We start from the raw sequence: 22,177 nt of genomic DNA, 5'->3' as shown, positions 1-22,177 counted from the left end.
CTCAAAGACATAAAAAGCTCTTCAGTAGAGGATACATCAAGTTAAAAGATAACAAATAAAATAGTAGCAATCCATATGCAAACATGTAAAAACACAAACTATCAAAATGTCTTACAAAAAGGAAAAATACCAAGGACTCAAAAGGAAAACAAGCAAAGCATACAAATGGACAGACCACGTTCAAGATATAAAAGTAACTTATAAACATATGAAGAAGCACTCAATTTTATTGATGAGTTAAGATAAACAAGACATTGTTTTGTAGAAGGAAATTTACTGTCTTCAATAAAGATGCAGTTAAAAAAATCAATGTGTATTACATAGTTTTTAAAAAGTGACCTATTTCTCCAAATATTAACATTTAAAGATGTCTTTAACATACTCCTTCACTAAATTAACACATATTTATGGAGCTTCACCTTGACATGATAATGTAACAGTCATTATTCTAAATAAGAGATAAAATAGCAAGCAGAACAAATTAAAAAAATATCTGCTCCTAAGGATTCCAATGACAAAGTGAAATGAGCAAGTCAGAAAAATATGTAGTATAATTGAATATTTAAAACTTTCTCTTTCCTCCCCCTCTTTTTATGTATAAGAGAAACATCTAGGGCCCTCCCTAGTGGCACAGCAGGTTAAAGCACAGCACTAAGAAGCTAGAGCCACTTCCACATGAGTTCAATCCCTGTCTATCCCGGAGGTGACCCACATGGCACGGCAGACCTCTCTGATCCACCCACTGCTCCCCTCAGCAGTGTACTTCCTTGATCTACCTGTTCTGCTCCCCACTCTGTTTCTGGTGAATCCTCTCACTGGCCCTGCACCTCTGGCCTGTAACCTGTACCCCAGTTCTATATGTACAAATAAATAAATCTTTTTTTAAAAAAAGAAAAACATCTAGAAGGATAGACACAACAGTTCATAAACAACAGTTATTTCTGGGACTAAGTAATAAAGAAGATTCTTAACTTTTTCTCCTCTGCACTGAAACATTTTTTGAAAAGATACTTTTAAAGTTGTGTCTTCCCTGGTGGTGCAATGGGTCAGTAAGCACAGCACTGGGAAGCTATCCATAGCAACTGCAACATGAGTTTGATCCCTGATCCTGTGTCAGAGAGGTGACTCACATGGCACAGCAGATCTCTCCTGTTTGCCTGCTGCTCCCCTCAGCAATGTATTTCAGTGGATCTGCCTATTCTGTTCCCCACCCTGTTTCTGGTAACTCCTCTCATCCCCCGCACCTCTGGCCCATACCCCAGTTCTTATATGCATAAAATAAATAAATCTTTAAAAAAATAAAATAGAATAAGCACAAGAATCAAAAACTGGAAATATTCTGAATGTTAACCATCAGGAGAATGGATAAATTGAGATACAATTTTAAAATGGATAAAGTGAGTTATACAAAGGATAAATTGAGTTATACAAAGGAATACTATACAGCAAAAAGAACAAATTGCTATAATAACACCAATGAATCTCACAGATATAATGTTGAACAAAATAAGTCAATCATAAAAGAAAAGATACTATGCGATTCTATTTACAGGAAGTCCAAGATCTTATAAAACTAATCTATGGTGACACAAGTCAAATAATGGTTACTTCTAAGGGATTACTGACTGGTGGCAAGGAGAGCTATTCTACAGTGATGGAAATGGTATATACCTTATTGTCGGTTACACTGGTGTATACATATGGGAAAAATCAAGTTATATTTAAGAGGTGTGTACCTTACTATATGTGAGTTACAACCAGTGTTGTAGCTGCTGTGCTTCAGCTCCTAACGGCCAATGGTTAACTCTTCAGGAATTTTGCAAGGCAGTTTTTAAACACCATAAATTAAATTATATTAAAAGCACAAGTAATTCTTAAACCTTACTGCGCCTAAGTTATTCTACTACTGGATAGGCTTTTTATACAAACTGTATCTGTATTGCAGAAATATTAAATAAGGCACATCCCTTCTTACCTCCACATCCCCTGATGTGACAGAGATGGCTTGAAATTGGAATGTTTACACCACAGAAATTGGCAAACACTACAAGTTGGGGCTTCCCCCTACCCCCAAGTAAGGTCCTGATGTTTGTAGCTCAATAAAAATAAGTCAAACTGAGGCAGGATCTATTTTAGTTTTATTAAATGAAGTCCACTATTATCATAAAATAAATAATTATTTTATTTGGTTTTACATATAAGGTGGTAGAAAATACCTTCAAGGGTCTCTAAGAATCATCATTAGTTTTACTGAAGACTTTGAAAGTTTCATCTTACAGCAAAAAAGGAGAGTTATTAACATTGTATGAAGTTTCAAGTCTTTTTGGGATCTTGATTAGGCACCGAAAGTGTCATTTTTAATGAAGCTTCATTATCAAAATCTTAAATGTATTAGAATTATTTATTAAAAATGATGCTCAGTGTACCTTAAAAGAAAAAAAAATCAATTGGTTTTCACTTTCCTTTTGTTGTTTGCATGTAAGATAGGTATCACAAGACAATGCCACCCACACACTCAAGGCTCTGCCAATACCTGCATTGGAGAAACAGCAGCGGCTGGGGCAGTCCTCACCGGGATTCCACTGAGGGGGCTTCGGGGTGCCTTATGGACAGGAATGTTCTGTGCAGCTCCACCTGCTGAGAAAAGAGGGGGAACATTTATCCTTTGTTCTAGTTCAAAATAGGAAACAATTGTTTCTTTAGTTGTTGTTACCTTTTTGGTCACTAAAAATGTATCCCAATATACTTATAAAGTATTATGTCTGCTCTTTTATTCTTTTCTCCTCTGGATCAATGTTGAACTGTGGAATGAGAGGGAGGTGTTAAACTAAACGTGGCTTGGTCTTAAATGTGGGAGGTGAGGAAAAAGAAAATATGTAAGTAAGGAGGCACCTATACTGGGAAGAAATAAGCACTTTCTTGCACATCAATAAATTGTTAGTAATTTATTGCCATCTGCTTGGACTAAATGTACTCACTGGTGTTTCATATCTTTCACTGTATTCTAATCTTAACCTAATTTAACTGTAGGCTATCTTAGCAGAGATAATCAGATAAATCCTAGGATTAGCAATTTTTTTCAGTCTCCCAAAACAATGGGCATGTTTCCACAGCCAAGGAAGAAATATACTATTATTGTGAATACATGCACATTCTGTTCTTCTATATGTGAATTTTTCTCATATATGTAGGTATATGCATTTTCCTTATATATGTAGATATGAACTGAGGCAAATTGTGAGTCAGCCAGACACTTCTAGAGAAAGCTAGGAATGTACTAAGATCAGACATCACACGTCAGTACAAATGGTCACATGCAAAACTGAGCAAATGACAGTTTGACAGCATGTCGTAAGATGAGGATGCCAGAGTTCCAACAAGAAAGCCAAGTGCAGAGATTTCAGTTGTTTCCTAGGAGATGAAATCTCTGGCCAACTGATAATTCTCATGAAATGAGTGGGAATGCAAATAGTATTGACCTCAATCTAACAGACAGGTGAAAAGTGAATAGCAGGCGACGGAAGGGAGGAAACAATAAGAAAGATGTATGTAACCCAGAAGTTCCATCTTTGATTCACTGGGACATTAGCCAAGCTGCAGCATACCTCCTGTATATAAGTGGCTGCACTGGCTGCACGTAGCATGGTCTAGAAAGAGCCCTTGTGCTTCTATCAATGTGGGATTTGTACAAAAGAAAGACAGGTTTTGATAGGTGAGGCCACAGTTTGATTTTGAATTTTTGTTTATAAGACAAAATGATTAATTACCTGGGTGTCCCAAATCAAATGACTTGATAAGTGACTTGACGGTGGTTGCTGACTCAGAAGGTGTTGGAGATGTTCTGTTCACATAGATGCCAGACCACCGGCCAGGGGCATCGGCCTCGGAGGGCTCTGAGTCTTCATTCATAGGTCTGCATGGTAAAGAGCAAATCACATTGAAAAAGTGAAGGATGTTCCCAAGGGAAAAGAGACACAGATGAAAAAAAAGAACAGGGAGAAAAGCTAACAAATCTAGAAGAAGAGTCCCAAGTGTAAAATCCTGTTTATCAATTCTGCATCTTTAGGAAATAATATATCTATTAGATCTCTATTACTATTCAGAGATGTTTCTTGGGAATGGCTACAAATAATAAATGTATATGTAGAGTGACTTGACATTAACTCTAAATAAAAAGGATGTGAATCTACTTTGTAAACTGCTTTTTAAAAAAGGAAAGGAAAAGAAAAACACCATAGAAAGTATTCAGCTTACTGACCATGGTGGATACCAGTGACTGGCTTGTCAACAGGTATTCCAACCCCTATCTAGCATACAGAGGTTAAAAGAATGAACTCTCAGGACTCCCTGCCCTGAAGCTAGGTTTCAGAGGTAACTAGAGTTCCAGCAATCAGAAAGATGAGGGGTTCCATCCATCAGAAACCTGAATGGGGTAAGGTAGCAGGGCAAAGTGCATTCACTATGTTGAGCCAACTGTTGCAGAAACAAGATGTTTCTGGAGTTGGTAACTATGGTAGCTTTTCACCTGGACAAGCAGCTTCTTGACTTTAAAGCTCCATTCATGGCAGCAGTACCAGCTCTCCTGTAGCCCAGTTCTAGGTTGTGACTTTGGACACTTTTCCTGGAAGCTCAGCCCAGAGTTTGATAATTGTAGTCCTTCCAATTATTCTGCAAAGCCATTCACTACCTTTCTGCTTAAAACAATTACAACCTATCAAGTACAACAGAATCCTGCCAGTCAAAAAACTGCTTGCCTTCCAAGAGTGACAATGGTAATAACATATCAGAATACCCTACAATTCTACATGAGGCAAACTTTCTAGTCTCACCCAAACTTTCCTGGTAAGTTCTTAGAGTGGTTTCTATATTTCAGCACAGACTTACAGAAGAGTCTTTTAAAGACTGATTATCTGATTCAGTCTTCTCATGCACGGCTTCCTTATGAAGGGGGCTTTAACAAGTCATTTAATCTCCCTGTGAATGAGCCAAGACAAGATCTCCCAATCTTCTAACTTCTAAATGACTGCTCCTTTGATATATCAAATTGCCACGCAGTTTTGCAAGAAGATGACTAATTTATGAGAAAGGTTCAAACAGAATATTTCTGGCAGTATATTTTAATAAGGTCACTGGAAGTTTAAAATATTTATTTACTGATCTTTTTGAAATTAGGCCAGCTACTCATAAGCTTCCTGGGTTGAAATTACTTGTCCTTAATTCTTCGGGCTTTCTTCTATTGCTCTGTAGTTAATATGAACAGAATAAATTTGAGTGAAAGAGAGCATAAAACACTTAAACCACACTGTTCTACATTTTGGTCTCCAAAGGCTCTTCTTTTGGGTAAAAAAAAATCAGCAAACTGATGCCTTCTTTGGAAGAAAACATCAGATATTTCAGAAACTGGTAGGTGGTTAGATTTAAAATTTTTTTTAATTGAATGGAGGGTGGTCTTTATATTTCTCTTCCTTGTATTATAAATTATAAATTTAAGTGCAGAATATGCAGAAAGAGGATGAATCAGGTTAGATACAAACAGAAATCTATTTCTGACCCAGTCACTCTCAGGAAGGTCAGAAACAAAGAGTGTATTGTATGATTGTTCTAGGAGACGTTCTATGGCTCGCTACCTGGGGTCCTTGCAGAAACTCAGGGTATCCCAAAAAGGAAGATCATCTTTATAAATTCAACTTTATACCACCCCTTGATAATATAAGAAGAATGAAATGGAAAATCCTACAGTTTGTTGAGGTATTCTCCTCAGCTAGTTAGGCTTATTTATGACTCAAAACATCAAATAATGAAGTAGGAAGATTCATTTAGAAAAGTTACAAGAATCAATTCCCAGTACTTCTGCCTTCAAATATCCAAAGACAATATTTCAAATGTCAATCTGCTTAGCCAGAACTCCCAGAAAAGTATGAGAAAACACTGCAAGATAGTTAAGTATATTAGAAAAGTTATTGATTTAAATATCCACCATATTACATAATGCTGTGTATGTGTGTATATTAAGAATGCTATTGGTCTTACCAGTAATTTAATCATACATAGGTTTAGAATTATTTAGTATTGCTTTTAACAGTACCAACAATAAGTGGTTATGTATTTTCTCTATTCAAAATAAAAAGCAAGAATTCTCTATAGTTAACCCTTGAACAACATCTGTTTGAACTGCAGGGTCCACTTAAATGTAAACAGACAACACAAACTTGTAGCATCGATAAAACAATACACAGTATTTCTTTTTCTTATGATTTTCTTAGTAATATTTTCTTTTCTCTAATTTACTTTACTGTAAGACTAGAGTATAAAATGACATCTATAACATACAAAATGGGTAACTGGCTGCAGATGTTTCTGTCAACAGCAACTATTAGTAGTTAAGTTTGAGGAAGCCAAGCTAAGTGCAAATTTTGGACTGGGTAGGGGTGGGAGGTAGGATGATGTTGGTGCTCCTCCTTGTTGTTCTAGGTCAACTATATTCTGTAAAGGAGATTAGCAAATACCTAAGCATACAGCCAGGTATATTATAGCAAAGTATTAATTGTCAGAGTTCAGCAGACTTCTGAATTTCACTACGACTTTCAATATAAGCATATATATAAATAAACAACAGGGTATGACAGCAACTTGGTTATAAGCATTTTGATTTCAAAGTCCAACAGTAAGGACCAAAGAAATATATCATCAAAATCATGCATCAGCACTGAACTCTACAGAAATATATTCTCATACCCTACACTTCGAAGAATTCTTGCTACATAGAAAATAATGTTTTATTCCCAATTCCCTTTTAAAGAAAATAAAGATATTGGGAACTCCCTCTAATATTCTTTAAACTAGAGAGCTGTGCTTTAAAGAGCTCTCTTTAAAGAAAATCCTGGACAGCCCTCAGAGCATTCTAATGCAAATGATCTGTGACCTCAGATAGGGTTGTCTGAAGACCCAGGAATGGTTTATCCCAGACACAAGGGAACAAAGGACAGCAGCAAAAGGGCAGATCAGAAAGACATAGTACACCTGAAAGAGTACAAAGGACCAGGCAGAAATAAGCCCAGAAAGCTTGTTCCCACATTCCAGTTGTACCACACAGAGGAAACGGACACATGCAATTTCCCCCCAAAAGCACCTATTCATTCTGTAATCTATGAGTGCATCTGTGTCTCTGAATCTGTAACATAAGGTCAGCTTAATGAGCCTTCCCTCTAAGGTATGAAAAGATTTTCAGAGGATGAGGCCAAGTGAATAGATCTAAGCAAAATCTATAGACACTGATCTCAGGCAAATTTCAGGCCCCAGATATACTTTACTTATATAAGCAAGAGTTGATGGACAAAAACATGCCCTGATCTACAAAAATATTTCATAAAATGAAAAGAATTTGTTAATTTATGACAGAAAAAGAATTTTAGACAATTAATAGTATCTGCTCTGAGAATACACCAAAAATTTAAGAAAATATATAAAAGGTGGCATTCTTAACTGAAAGGCTATGTTTATAAAAGCAATTAATAAACTCATGAAAATATTTTAAGGAGAACCAGTTTGTCGAAAAGAAAGAAAGAAATGAGGGCATATTTAGAAAAGTTTCCCTGACTACAGATAAAGTGAACAATGTAAAAATGGGATTTCAATTCAGTGGGCAAAGGATGTTTTTGGTAATAAATGGTGCTGTTGTAACTGACTGTCCATCTGGAAGGAAAAGACCCATACTTTGCATAAGATTAAATGGAGAAAGGCAGATCAAATATCTGTGTCTGAGTATGTGTGTAGCAAATGAGAAAATTTAATAGTCTAGTTGTGTAAGATAAGGATAGGGCAAATCATAGACAAAAACAAAAACCCAGAGGCAGCAAAGGAAAACACTGTTTATATATTACATAATAGAAAAAAAATTCCATATAAAGACAGGAAAGCCAAAATTCCTATAATATAATGAGAAAATACACCTCCCTAAAAAAATATCTCTTTATAAACTGAAGAAAAACAGCTAAGTGAAAAAAATAAGCAAACATGCTAAACAAACAATTCTTAGAAAAATGCAATGATTAATACACATATAAAATATGCTCAAAGAAATGCAAACTAATGACTAATGCAAATTAAGATTATTTTGCTTATCAGCTTGGCAAAAATTCAGAATAATATTATCTATAGCTGCTGAAGTTGTGTATAAATAGGCGCTCACACCAAGAATAAAATGTCCTGTGTCTTAGGTAAATAATGTAGCAATATTAAAATTTAAAACACATTCTCTAATGCAGCAATCACATTTTTAAGAACCCATTCTAGAAAAATAAAAACAAAACAAGTATATAAAATTATATGAATAAGGCCCTCTCTGGTGGCGCAGCGGGTTAAAGCACAGCACTGAGAAGCTAAAGCCACTTCTGCATGAGTTCTATTCCCGCCTGCCCCGGAGGTGACCACATGGCACGGCAGACCTCTCCTGACCCGCCCGCTGCTCCCCTCAGCAGTGTACTTCGTCGATCTGCCTGTTCTGCTCCCCACTCTGTCACTGGTGAAGCCTCTCACTGCCTCTGAGCCTCTGACTTGTACCCCAGTTCTGTATGTACAAATAAATAAATCTTTAAAAAAATTATATGAATAAGGATTGCTATTATTTATTATCTGGAAAGAAAAGAAACTAGGAAATACTAAGTTTGGTGCCCACCAGTATGACAATATTTGAATATAAAAGGGTATATCCACCTTCTGAGATACCATGCAACTATTAAAATGAGTTAAATTTGTTTATGTCAACCTGAAAAGATGCCTCTGATTCATTGTCAAGTGAATACAGACATGCAGAGTACTATATATAACCCCACTCTTGAAAAAAAATGTAAAATGAATCTTATATATATTTATGAGTTAAATGAAGGTAAAGAAAAATATACATAAAGGTTAATACTTCCTTGGTACATTTTCATGTTAATACCAGTATACCTAAATATTACTTCATAATTAAGCAATCCAATAGGTTAAATCATCAATTTCTTTTTAAAGAAATGACAAATCTAGATTTGAAATTCATGTACTCTATATTTTCTGGCACATTGGAGTTTTGCTCTAAAGTAAGTGTATACAAAAATTAGTATTCTTTCCTTGCTGTTGTCACTTAAAAAATATATTCATGTTTAATCTCCTATCTACAACTCTCATTCTAGTTATTTAACATTGCTTTAAAAGTCCAGAAGATTCAGAACAAAAGAAGATAAAGGGTCTGCAGCAATGTGACTAAAAATCAGGCGACAGATGCTTCTAAATAATAACATATTTATTTAGCACTTCATAAACACTTACATATAAAAATATTCAACAGTACCCAGGGTAAAGACACCAAAATATGGGGTGCGAAACCAGCTGTGTGTTTTTTAACTTGAGGTCGTATTTTTTGTATTGTTTATAGTATTTGAAAAAACCCAGCTAATGAATTTTAAATCATTCTAGAAAGTTGCTATCTGAGGTAAAGATCTCCCAGTACACATAAACTAGACAGATACTGCAAGTGGCTAACCTATTTCTACAGAAGAGGCGTCAATGTATTTTCTTTCTATCAACAAGTTAAATTTTTTGAATGATTTTGTGCTCTCTAGTTTGACACCCCAAAACATTGTCCTGAGTTAAAGAGCATTCTGTTCCTAATTTTGCTTGTATCAGACAGTAACTCTTGTCTTATCCTTTGGACAGTGTAGCTAAGAATCTGACACTGTCTGTAGTGTACACAGGTTCCTCACGTGAGAAATGAATAGGTTTTGCCTGATGGAGGTTTCTGCATTGAACACACCATCTTCACAAAGGAACACACTTCCAAAAGTTTAAAATATCACTAAATTTTGGAACTCTCTGAATTATACACTTCTGGGTTTACAAGTCAGTAAGTCTCCAGGGTAAGTTTTATTCATGAGGCTTTAGTTGTAGTTGTTCATTAGTTTTCATTTAGATCCCCATTAGCATTGTCACCTGAGTATACTTATCCGTTTTAACTACATCCTTTATCAACCAAACATCTTTTTATGTTGAGCCAGGAGGAGTTTTGGAAATCAAACCAAAACTTAGTGATGACTTGCTCCGTTGAGGTAATGAAGTCAGACCGAGGCTTGAAAAGGCTCAATCAAGACTTGTCATAAAGGAAAGAGAACTGTCTAAATTCTTCGGAATAAGGCGTCACACACAGATGGTTTCCTATTTTGCTTTAGGTAGTGTTAATCCCAAGATCATCCGACACCATATTAAAAAAGAAGCATTGAAATAAACTCCAAAAAGTACAGCACAAGCATGAGTGGCCTGCACCATACTTTGAATCTGCACATGGAGCCACAGCTCTGAACACTTTAGGTGCAAGTAAAAAATAAAAGTTCAAAACAGGCTTGTACTTTGTTTTTCAAAACAACTTCATTTTATGCTCCAAATATAAGACTGTTGAATCTTCTGAGAAGGAAAAAAAAAAAAAAAAAAGATCATCTTTGATCATGCAATGAGTTGATTTCAACAAGTAGAAATAAGGTAAAGAGACTTGATTGCAATGACTCTGTGTGAAACAGTGGATGTTATAAGCCGACAATTTGGCTCTTTATAAAATAGAAGTAATTTCTCCTCTATATTATTCCCCCTTTCATTTAGAAATGGCTGTAGTTTCCAATCATGGCAAGGGCTTGGCTGTCTTTCTTCCACCAAATGCTCTGCTAGCTGACAGGGATCATGGAGCTGTGAAAATAGAAATGGGAGGGGAAAGGCTGATAAAGAGTTACTTCAGGCAACATGATTTTAGTTTACAGATACAGGAATTAACAACTTACACGTCCCATAGGGAAAAGCAAGTATTCAGAATAAGGTCAACATGTTTTCATTCTTACTGTTCCAAAATTTTTTGGAGGCCAAAGGTCTTCAGAGGACAAGCCAAAGACCTCAAAATGCTGTTACCAGGCCTCCTCCACTGGAGCTTCATTAACAAATAAGAGTGTGGGTGAAGCAGCGACCTCCAAGAAGCACAAAGGCAGCTTCTCTGAATGGACAGAGCACCTGGGGCTTCCCTCTGCTGTCATATCATTAAGGCCAAAAAAGAGTGAAAAAAGAAACAAGTTTTCTTTTACTATGGTAGCATAAAAATCCTAAGGGCTTAAGGAAGTTTCTGTGTACGCTTTGTTTTTTAAATTAAACTTTCTATTTTCGTATACCATTGTTCATTTTTGTACACTTTTTAAAGCCAATTAACAGGGAGGTCGGGAAGCAGTGTGGCAGGAAAAACTCTTTAAGAGTTATAGGCTATGTATTTAATGCCACCAATGCATATGTAAATTATGGAAAAATAAGTGCTATAGAAATAAAAGGATTATGCTTGTTGGAATAGGAGGGTACCAGAGGATCAGATAAAATGCCGAGGCCCCTGAAAATAACAGGGCAACTGAGGAATCACCCAAGAGAGCAGTCATCCTTCCACCTGGGCTTGGGGACTCAGTATGAAAGCACCTGAAGCAAGAGCACTGGAAAAGATGCTCAGTGGCCCAAGAATCCACACCTCCGCTTCCCTTTCAGTGACAGCTGCAGAACACTTTGCGAGCGGCTGTGAAACATTAGAGCTGAAGGAACGGCACACAGGGCATAACAGGCACACACAACTGATGTTAGGGCAGAGCACACATGTGCACACAGAGTCAAAGCCAATTCCAGGAGAGTCTGGCAGTGATATTCCGCCATGCTGCTCATTACTTCAGAGGTGACATGAGAACAGTGGTCCAAGCAAAATATATTTCGAATCTTAGCCATTCTATTTTAGAAACTAATTTTTGATTTGGCACAGAAGGTTTAGTATTTTTAATGGCCTTGTTTTCCATGGATGCTTATTGGTGTCACGTGAGAAACACAGTAAAAATCGGTCTTTACTGTTTCAGAGCAAGAGAAACACACAGAGGTCTGCCTGCTACTGTTTAGGTGCCTGTGTCATGTACTGTTGTCAACAGTGTCTCATTAGAAAAGCTGTGTGTGGCCCCTCAAGTCATTAAGTCCAACTGCCATGTGTTCTCTGTATCTGCCAGGTCCCAGTATTCAACTTCCAGGAAAGAGAGCTGATGCTTTAACTTCAATGAAAGTTTAATTTCAATGTCTTTCTTTTAAACATTCAAAACTGGAAGAAGTCAGAGTTGAAACAGTTGTTCACTTTCCTTTCATCCACTAATTTACACATGTCTAGCAAAATAAATCACTTTCAAGTCCATAAAAACGACATGGGCTCATTCAAATTTCTAGCAGAAGAAGATATGGTTCACAAATCCAGTTAAAATATGGAGATGCAAGGTTCCGAAGAGGCGCATTGGACTGCTGGTGAGATGGGACAGCTGGCACTGGAGTTCCTGATCTCCCATCAGAGATACAAGTGGCCAACTAACTTCAGAGAACAGGCTAGTGGGTCTCTAAAAAAAAAAAAGACCTACTTAAAAAAAAAAAAACTATTTTTATCTCTTCATTTACCAAAGTAAGGAGCTAGCTCTGGGAAGGAAATGTTGTCAGTTGGTGGTGAAGATGAGTTTAGTCTCATTTTTCCATGACATCAATTATTCTGATTCCAAAACTAAAAATACTTCTGAAAACATAGCAGTATTGAAGACTGCTAATGAGCTAAGCTTTAGAATTATCTAAAATAATAAGTTAAATAACATTCCACTTTCTCTTAATTATTGAGTTCCTGATAATAAAAGTGAACTTGCATTCACACCTCGGTACCACATTTGCCCAGCGGCTCATCTGGTGATATGCTTTCACGTGCCGGAGATACAAAATGAGAATGCAGTCAGTTAATCACATGCTGTGATCAGAGTGCTCTTCAATGCTCTTATCTTCTCTCAGTTGTACTTGGAGGGCTTCCTCAAAGAATTTTCTGAAAGTTCTTTGGCTGTGACTGAACCAAGAATGACTTTTAGATTTTCATTAGATGACTGTCAACGTCATAGCAAGTTGACACATTCACAGCCAAGATAGAGTCAGCCACTATGTCAATTCAGGACCTTTGAGGGTGTGAGTTGGTTAAGTCTTGCTCAAGGGGGAGGTTGAGGAAGTGCCTGAGTCATCAGAGAGTAACTTTCTGAGAGGCAACTCTTTAGAAGGCAACCTGCCAGAAGTGGAGAATCAGACAAGTGATTGGGGCCAGCAGTTATGATGTCCTGCCCAATGGAATGACAGGCAAGAAATACCCTGATTCCTAAAGAGTTCAGTAATATGTATGTTCTGGATTGTAGTGTCAATGCTGAATTTAAACTGTTTTGTGAAAAAAAAATTAAACTGCTGGCTTTGAGAGATGGTTTGTAAATTACTGGAAAATTAAGAGAAGCAAATTGTACTAAAAAAAAAAAAAAAGAAGAAGCGAACCTAAGTTCGAAGATGTGGGATGGATGCAGTGTAAGAAACCCTAAACTCTTAAGAAACATGCAGAGATTTCCTATGCTATTAGAGTCCAAAGTTATATATGTTAGAATATATATTACATATGTTAGTTATGTATGTTAGAATCTATGTTAAAAATGCAGCATCTCACACAATAATTTACTGAGGATCATCACATAAACTCAGTACTTATATTTTACCACTTATTTTTAAATTCATGTTCAACGCAAGTTATGATTTGGTTCCCTTTCCAAAGTCACACAATATAAAAACAAGACAGACAAAAGAATGAAAGCAGGCACAAAAGTGAATCAGAATGACCTCACAATCATTCACAGGGAATACTGTGAAGTCCAGTTTTCCTATTTTCCTTCTCTCTTGAAAGGCACTTGCTTTCACGACCAAGGGTGTAGGTGTGACCATAAAATGGTGATCTTGATTCTCAAAAGTGAATTATAGAACTAGCTACGTACCTTAATCCTTTTGTAGAGGTTACATATATAAAAGTCATAAACAAAGAAATGAGCGATTGATTGATTGGAGCAAGTTTAGTAAGGCAAGCAAAATACAATTCTATTCTCTCTAACATTATGAAATCCATAATAATACATTGGACCCAAAGACTCAGAATTGAGCCAATGAACGACTCTCCCAATCCTGAAAAACCTATTAAAGGATTTTTCAAGCTATACAAATCAACATTCAAAACTCAGAAATTGATTTTAAAATATATTTCATATTTGAGAGATTTCTGATAATGTAAAAATAATTGCCTCACATCCCAAATCTCAAAATAAGGGACATTTGTTCCTAATTGGAGAAAGATAATGTATTAGTTAAAGCCTAACATACTGTTTATAATCTTGTTTGTAAACCACTTGAATTTTAAATAATAATTAACTTTGTGCTCACCTGAGGTATTCAGACCTTCCTCTGAGAGATGACTGTTAAGACGGGCTCTCTGGATAATGCCTGATGTGACTCCTCTCCCTCGAGAGCAGAGGGCAAAGTCCCACATCAGCCAGTGGTATGTTTTCCACGCTAATTCTTTTCTAGTAAAGTGGGGGTTTTCAAGGAAAACCAGGCATTGCCAGAAAAGAAACATGTCTCTGGGCCAGGAGGAATGAGTCTTTTGTCTCAACTCCCCTAGAAGGAGTCAGTTGAGCTTTCCTCTGCATGCCAGTCACCTGTGCGGGGAGTAGCTGCTGCCTGTGGAGGTGGATGTGTCCCTGCCTGATTAAACACTACAAATTAAGAAGCATCCTAGGTGTCACTTCTGATCCTTAAATCTGGGAGGATACTAGGCCAGAACTTTTGCGCACAGAGAAGTGAAGTATTTTCTCTTGCGCACAGAGAAGTGAAGCATTTTCTCATCACCTTAGGCCAGAGAAGGGCAGTGACTAGGCTCTGGATGGAACATTCCTAGTCATTTAGTAGTGGCAGCAGTGGTAGAGTGAGCCTAGAAAAGGAATAGAGATTCAGCACAGAGAGGCATGAAAGCATCTTGTCTCCAGACAACAGAAGCCCATGCATCGAGAGGAAGCGGGAAGCCAAGCACCATGCAGGTGCCCACTGACAACCGAAACGGCTCTGCCTGCCACCAACCTGCTGTGACCCTGCATGTCCCCCAGCTCCTTCTGCAGCCTGGCGTTCTTCTCCTCTTCCTCAAGCAACCGCCTCTTCACCGTGCGCAGTTCCTGCTGAGCTTCACACTTGATGTCATTGGCCACCACCACGGCAGTCTGCAGGTCTGCCTGAAACCGCCTCCACTCCTCGGTCTCCTCCTGGAAAGGGCAGAGCCCACACCCTTCAGATGCCTGCCAGGCTGGTGTTGAGGCAGGGACTCTAGGACCCCCATGTCATCACCAAGAAAGCCTGTCTGCGTGGTGCTTAGTGAGGCACTGCTTTAATGCTCTCATTACCCTGCGAAGGCACAGGACGAATTATACCTTCGTGGGAGTGGAGCCCTCATCCTGAGAGTGAATGGCTGCTCCAATATTACTTCCTGCCAACACTAGTTTGTAGCTCTAGTAGGGTCCATGCCATGGAAATGCACTATGAGAGAGAGAGTAACAAGGGTAATTTCCAAAAGTCTCGAAACCTAAAACAGGGATATCTGACAGTAAAATAATGGAGGTTCCCTGCCATCACTCTCACACACCTTACCTTTATCTGTTTAGTCAGAGTCTTCAGTTGCCTTTCCAGGTCTGATTTCTGTTCCTCTAGCTTCATCACATTGCCTAAAAATAAACAAGTCAGACAGGAGTTAGAAAAGTTGTAAAACTCTCGAGAGAAGGTGAGGCAGGGCCCTCCCTGGTGGCGCAATGAGTTAGGATGCAGCACTGCAAACAAACTGTAACCACTGCAATTTGAGTTCAATCCCCGGCTCTGGACGTAACCCACATGGCATGGCAGACCTCTCTTGACCTGCCCACTGCACCCCTCAGCAGTGTTCTTTGTCACTCTTTCTATTCTGCTCCCCATTCTGTCTCTGGTGAATCCTCTCACTGCCCCTGCACCTCTGACCTGTACCCCAGTTCTGTATGCATAAATAAATAAGTCTTTAAAAAAATAAAATAGAATAAATAAAATCAGAAGGCAAGGCAGGTGGCAAAGGAGCAGCTCTGCATCCTGCAAGGGGCTTTAAAATCTATATCTGGTACTACTGACACCATGACACTGTGTTCAGCACCTACACCTTCCTCCAAGACAGAAAATGGGATGATTTAGAAAATAAGTGGTGCTGAGGCAGGCTATAACCTCAGATGTCCATGACAGACTGTACAACCATGTAATACTGCAGGAAAACTCCCAGTTATTATACATATACTGATTTCACACAGTGCTTTGAATGCCTTTTACTGCTGTGAAGTAAAGGGCTTTGTTATAGCAGAGGACATGATGGCTACATCTATTGTGAGTCTTAGGCCAATTTCTAGAGTCATGACTCTTAAACCTCAGAGTCACTCAAGAAGCTTTCCCACAGTGAGATGTTCAAGCCCTGGACTCTGCCCCACGGAACCCAGGGCTAGATAAGGGTGTGTGTGTGCTTGTGCATGTGTGCACGGGTGCACACATGGACAGTTCCCTAGTTGATCTGACTCTCTTTGAAGAACATCTTCATCCCTCTGCCTCCAATTCTCTCCCTAATCGCTATCAGTCATTTCCATTTAAATTCAGTCAAGTCCATTACAAGTTAAAATTCTTCAGTGGATCCTCACGTTGTCTTTAAGAGCAGCAGATGTCTGTTAAGGATATTAATCAGAGTTACCAGAGAAGCCTAAAAAAACATATGGTCAGATATACTCCAACTGTTGTACATCAGCACATGGGGCCTGAGAATCTGTTTGGGGTCAATGCTACAGGACAAGAAACACTCCTTAACTTCTTTTTACTTTTCTTGCCCTTTTTCTCAAGGATCTTATGGAGAGAAGTGATTAGTTCTAGGGCTGGATGAATGTCCCTGGGTCACCTAGGAAAAACACATTAAGCACAATACCTTAATATCCCTGACTGAATTAGAAAGCTTCTCAAGGGACATGACACCTGTATTATTTTCAATCTTGGATATGTTATGATATAACCACAGGGAGAGGGTGTGACATCTCCTCTGGACATTAATTATATGCTGGCTTTCTTGGTGAGTCTGTCCAGACTTTTTAAAGACTTGGGGACAATACAATCAAATTCTTAACAGTAATTTACACTCAAAAGGAAAACAAAACAAAACTTCTCTTTGACATTACACTTTCCAAGTGTGGCACTGTATTTAGAATCATACACAGTGGCGGGTGGGACTTGTGCTGTATCTTCAAGCACGATTACAGAGACTGCTCGGAATGACACTCAGTGCTGCTATTCACATGTAGTTCTCTCACATAGCACATACAATGAAGAATGGAATGGACCCTCTGGAATGGACACTGTCAACTCTGGCACTAGCCCATTCACCCAGGTGTAGAATAGTTAATTCTCACTATTTGTGGTAGTTACATAAAGTCTCCATGCACACACAATGAGCAAATAGTGGAGCTCTTTTGGGAAGACAAAACTATGCTCCTGCGAGCTTCTGCTCAGAACATTCCTGTCAACATAAACACTGAACTCATCATAAGGCTCACTTGCCACCTGTGTGAAATAAGCCCATCTCGTCAGTGCCAGAAGCCTGCTCTTCCACCTCCACCCCCCCACCCCCTATAACACTCAGCAGGTATTTTAAAAGTTCGATTGGTCTCCTGATCTGCCTCTCCTGTCTGTCTTTGACTCTCTTCATGCAAAGTGGCCTTTTGAACCCAGTGTCACACAAAAATAGCCAAGACATGTTTCTGAGCCTGGGCAACGTGACCATACACTTCTTTGGTTTTTAACTTCACAACAATGACGCATTTTTTAAAAATCAGCCATTATTCTCACGATTCCATAAATTTAGCCACTTTTCTATCTTTTCCATTATGGACGATGTGTTAGCACTTTCTAAAGTAATTTCATGCACAGATTGGTGAATTTTCTTTCTCTGAAATGTTTATTAACATGCAGCAATTTACTGGACAGTTAATTTGTTAACATTAAATTCAGGGTCAAAAGCACTATAACTGAACAAAGCTTATCTAACATCTATGTATTTTCCATAAGGTAAAAAGGAGGGCACTATATAAACTGGAACTGGTTTACAGTACAAGACTTGAAAGAAAGTGTTGGATCAACTTGTTCTACCTGAGCTGGGACTGCATTTTGGGAGACGCAAATGTTTCACCATGGCACATGCTCACTATGAAAGTGCAGCAAGTATTGAGCTGGGGATTACAGATACATTTTGGCAAGCAGGTGAGTTAAGAAAAATACAATCAGGCTCTCCCTGGTGGCGCAGCCAGATAAAATGCAAAACTGCAAACAAGCTGTGGCCGCTTCAGTGCGAGTCCAATCCCCAGCCCCGAGATGACCCACATGGCACGGCAGACCTTTCCTGACCCACCCACTGCTCCCCTCAGCAGTGTATTTCCTTGATCAGCCTATTCTACTCCCCTCTCTGTCCCTGGTGAATTCTCTCACCCCCCTCCCCACTTCTGGCCTGTACCTCAGTTCTGTATGAAAAAATAAATATTTCAAAAAAAAAAAAAAAGAACTATAATCAAGGATAGCTGACATGTTGGTTGGTACATGTTGAGGAACTTTTCAGGCAACTGAATAAGCTGTTTTTTTAGCAATGGCTAGTGTCATTAAAAGCTCTGTGCTTTACAAAAACAAAACACATTAGATGTGATAATTTGAGAAGGTTTATTTGGACAATGCAGGCAATATTTAACTAATCTCTTTTAAAAATGTCTTTCCTATTCAAAGCAAACAGTGAGTCATAAACAAGCCATAGAATGGTGCCTCTTCAATAACTAAGGGGCCAACATCTCTAAGTTATTTGATATCCTACCATCTGTGGGACACAAGCTGTAATTGGTGTCTCCTAAGAGCAAAAGTTGTTCACATCTGTCTGACCATGTCATGTGTCTTTCTGTCCATCAGACCTAAAATATAATGCACTGTTAAGGCGTGGTGAGTGTGGTCAGCAGCATGACTCACACAGCACACCCAATACTCCAAAGTTTATTTGCTCTTTTCTATAATCACTCTACTTTGTTGATTCACAGTCAACAATCTATTCTTCTACGTCACTCACTTTTCTGCTTGGTTTAAGAGATTAATTATTCTGTCTTTCTTAAGTGCTATTCTTCTTAGATTACAGAGCACACAGCAGGGAGACTTTTCAAAGCCCAGACAACACACCTCCTTACATACCCTTTTAATGTCACCCTTAGCTACCAGTGCCTTTTGTATCCTACTCACTCCTGATCCACACTGTGCAGGGTTTGATCCCACTTACTTTCTAGCTCATTGATGAGTTGGTTGTTATGTAACTTGACAGCTCTGTGTTGTTCCACTTGATCTTCTAATTCAAATATGGTTTCCTTCATGTCTTTTATCTCTGCATCACTCTCTGATGCTTTCTCTTGCAGTTTTAGGCTGGTTCTGCTTAGCTGCTCTGCTTGATGGTCACATATCTCCTTCAGATAAGAATAATCCTTTTCCATCTAGAATAAAAGGAAGATTTCCCTGGTCAGTTTAACAGAAAAATATTCCCCACATTTCAGCCTCAGGCCCATCAGAACAACAGCAAAGGAAGTTCTTGGCATGTACTATATACCCACTATTGTATCCTTATTATAACCTCAAATAGCCAAGGCTATAAGTATACAGCTAAAGAGGATGTGTATACATGGTCAGTGGGTGGCTTCTCTGCACATTTCTTCCAGCCTACAGCTCACATGTGCTTAAATTCCCTTCTTTCCTGTGCTTCCCTGGGAGGTTTAGGTTCTGTACTGGGAGGATAGCTGGCCCAGCTGCCTGGGTGAGGTCTCATCTCACATCTGCTGTGGAGCAGCGCCCTCTGCTGATGAACCAAGAACAGGACCCCTGAGACCTGTCAGATCCCCTAAAAACTCAGTCTCTTCAGACACACAGTGGTTTCACTTTCTTTAAAGAAATACATTAGTGTCATAGCACTAACTTAAGGCATAAAACTTAGAAATATGCATGCATAAGATATATAAATGTGGTGTAACATATCCTTTTTAATTAAATATTTTAATTATACACAAAAGCATTCAAAGTAATGAGATTACCATACACTCAAATATATTCAGCAATGGTTAAACTTTGGCACATTTACTTTGACAAGATGTATTAAGGTTCAGATCTTTCCACCCTGTGCCCTGCCCTTCCCTCCAAGTAATATGCTTTACTGGTGTGCGGTTATTTCTTAAATGTTTTTCACCTTTACTGTATATATGGGTGTGTGTCCATGATGATACAAAGTCTTGTTCTGGATACTTTTTAATGTTCACACAAATAAAATTACACTATAATATGCTTTTTCAGTGCATTGTATTGTAACTTCATATGGTAGCATGTTTTTGCCTTCAACTATTTTATCATGCTTTTGAGACTTGTTTTAAACCATGTTTTTGAGATATATCCATATTAATAGACATGACTCTAGGTCATTACTATAAATATTGCATAGTATTATACTGTCTGAATATAATAATTATCTTATTATTGTGAACTATGCGCTGTCTCTGTAGTCCTTCAATTTATGATCCCAAATAGCTGAGTATTTAAACTTGATGCCTTATAGATTTTCTCCTAGAGTTGGAGGTATGGGACCTCCATATTTAATACAATTTTGTCCCTATTACACTTTATGCACAAAATATTCTGGCTATCAGTTCTATGGAGACAGGAACGCCGTGTGACTTTTTTTTTAACCACTGTATCTCTCGTATCCACAGAGTCCGACACAAAAGAGGAACATTGCAAGGCAGTATTGCAATTCTTTTCAATCAAGAGGTTGTAATAAATAAGTGAAGAAGAAAGGAAGAGTAGGGGAGAGAGAATAAAAAGAGACAAGCAGTTGAGAACAGAATACACTGCTTGTGTTCTGCGTGGGGGTTGTTCTGTAACATCTGTGTTTTAATTATAAAGGGTGTGTGCTTCTGGACATATCACTGCAGGTTGTAGTTTAAAAAAAAAATGTGCTAAAACACATCATGGTGGCCAAGGATGTAAGCTGAAGCCCCATTGCCAGAGTCTAAATCCCAATTCTCTCAAGCCGAGTTCTTTAATACAGAACTGTGTTCTTTAATTCCTCTTTCCTTAAGTGAACAATGAAGTGAAATAATGTACTTAGAAGAGTTAGTTCCTGGCTAAGTTTTTGTTTCTCCAATAATTGTTTTATTATCTGTCCAATATTAGTTAAGAACACAAGTCCAAGTAAATCAGAACACATGGGAAAAGACTGTTAGATCTGATGATAGCTACTTGAATAAAGGGAAGGCAACGTTTAAGGAGAAAGCAGGCACTGCATTTTAGATACCAGAAGGCTGGTGTCTGACAGACATGAGCTGCATGAACAGAAGGCGCTGTGAGTCCTGCATTCTAGTCTGACGGGGCCTGGCATGGAGCTGGCTGGGTCCATGTCCCTCAGGCTGAGGCTGTCTTCTGTAGTTCAGAGACACACACAGTACCTGACCGGGGCTAGCATGTGTCAGCAATAAGACCAGAGGCAGGTACAACTAGATAACTGAAGGGCTGAAGATGCCGAGGAGAGTCTCTGTGGTGGTGGAAGCTCCGACCTTCCTTTATTTCCTAGGTGTTGGCTCCTCAGGACCCCAGGCCCAGAATGGTGAGCATAGGGGCCAGCAGGGGCCCTGGGAAGAGGGTCCTGCAGACAGCTGGGATGGGTGAAACTACAGATCACTGCACTGTTTCCAAACACACACAGCTTGCCTTTTCAATTCAGGATAATTCTCCCAAGTTTAACTCCAGAACAGACTTTTATTTAAAATAAATAAATAAACAAGCAACCCTTAGCTCTTCACACCTTCTTTCCATAGGGCCCATAAGTAACAAAAGGTATCTTTGTGTTCATTTTACAATTAACAAATGGAGAGGGAGAAATCAAATCATTAGATATAATAATCTGATTTATCAAGTTGGCTGAAGTAAAACCCTGCCTAGGCACCTCCCTTTGCTGCACTTTGCAGATACTGCATGTTTTACAAATCAAAGGTTTGTGGCAACCCAGCATGTAGCACTTCTAGCAACTAGTTTTCTAAGTGTGTATTCATTTCCTGTCTCTGTATCACATCTAATTAAGGAATATACACTGCTTTTTAAAAACACAATGCTTCTGCACACATAGGTTACTTTACAATAAACATAGTTTTTACATGCACAGGGAAGCCAA

The 22,177-nt window shown here is 38.5% G+C and overlaps 1 protein-coding gene across 5 annotated transcripts in view; it reads right to left on the bottom strand.

Moving 5' to 3' along the window:
* Positions 1–22,177, bottom strand: part of SPECC1 (sperm antigen with calponin homology and coiled-coil domains 1) — a 213,231-nt gene that overhangs the window by 47,853 nt on the left and 143,201 nt on the right. For 4 of the 5 annotated variants that reach the window (XM_012726365.1, XM_012726369.1, XM_012726366.1 and 1 more), the window contains 5 exons: positions 19,253–19,460; positions 15,547–15,620; positions 14,986–15,164; positions 3,768–3,913; positions 2,534–2,637 (listed from right to left, as the gene is read on the bottom strand). In XM_012726365.1, the coding sequence (XP_012581819.1) occupies positions 2,534–2,637; positions 3,768–3,913; positions 14,986–15,164; positions 15,547–15,620; positions 19,253–19,460 (711 nt within the window). The remainder of the gene's footprint in view (positions 1–2,533; positions 2,638–3,767; positions 3,914–14,985; positions 15,165–15,546; positions 15,621–19,252; positions 19,461–22,177) is intronic. The other variant, XM_012726368.1, reaches the window with a different exon arrangement.

This window comes from Condylura cristata, unplaced genomic scaffold (genome assembly GCF_000260355.1).
Source record: "Condylura cristata isolate star-nosed mole 26May11 unplaced genomic scaffold, ConCri1.0 scaffold00017, whole genome shotgun sequence".
Taxonomy (NCBI): domain Eukaryota; kingdom Metazoa; phylum Chordata; class Mammalia; order Eulipotyphla; family Talpidae; genus Condylura; species Condylura cristata.
The sequence above is the reverse complement of the archived record's forward strand: the minus strand, read 5'-3'. Positions and strand labels throughout refer to the sequence as shown.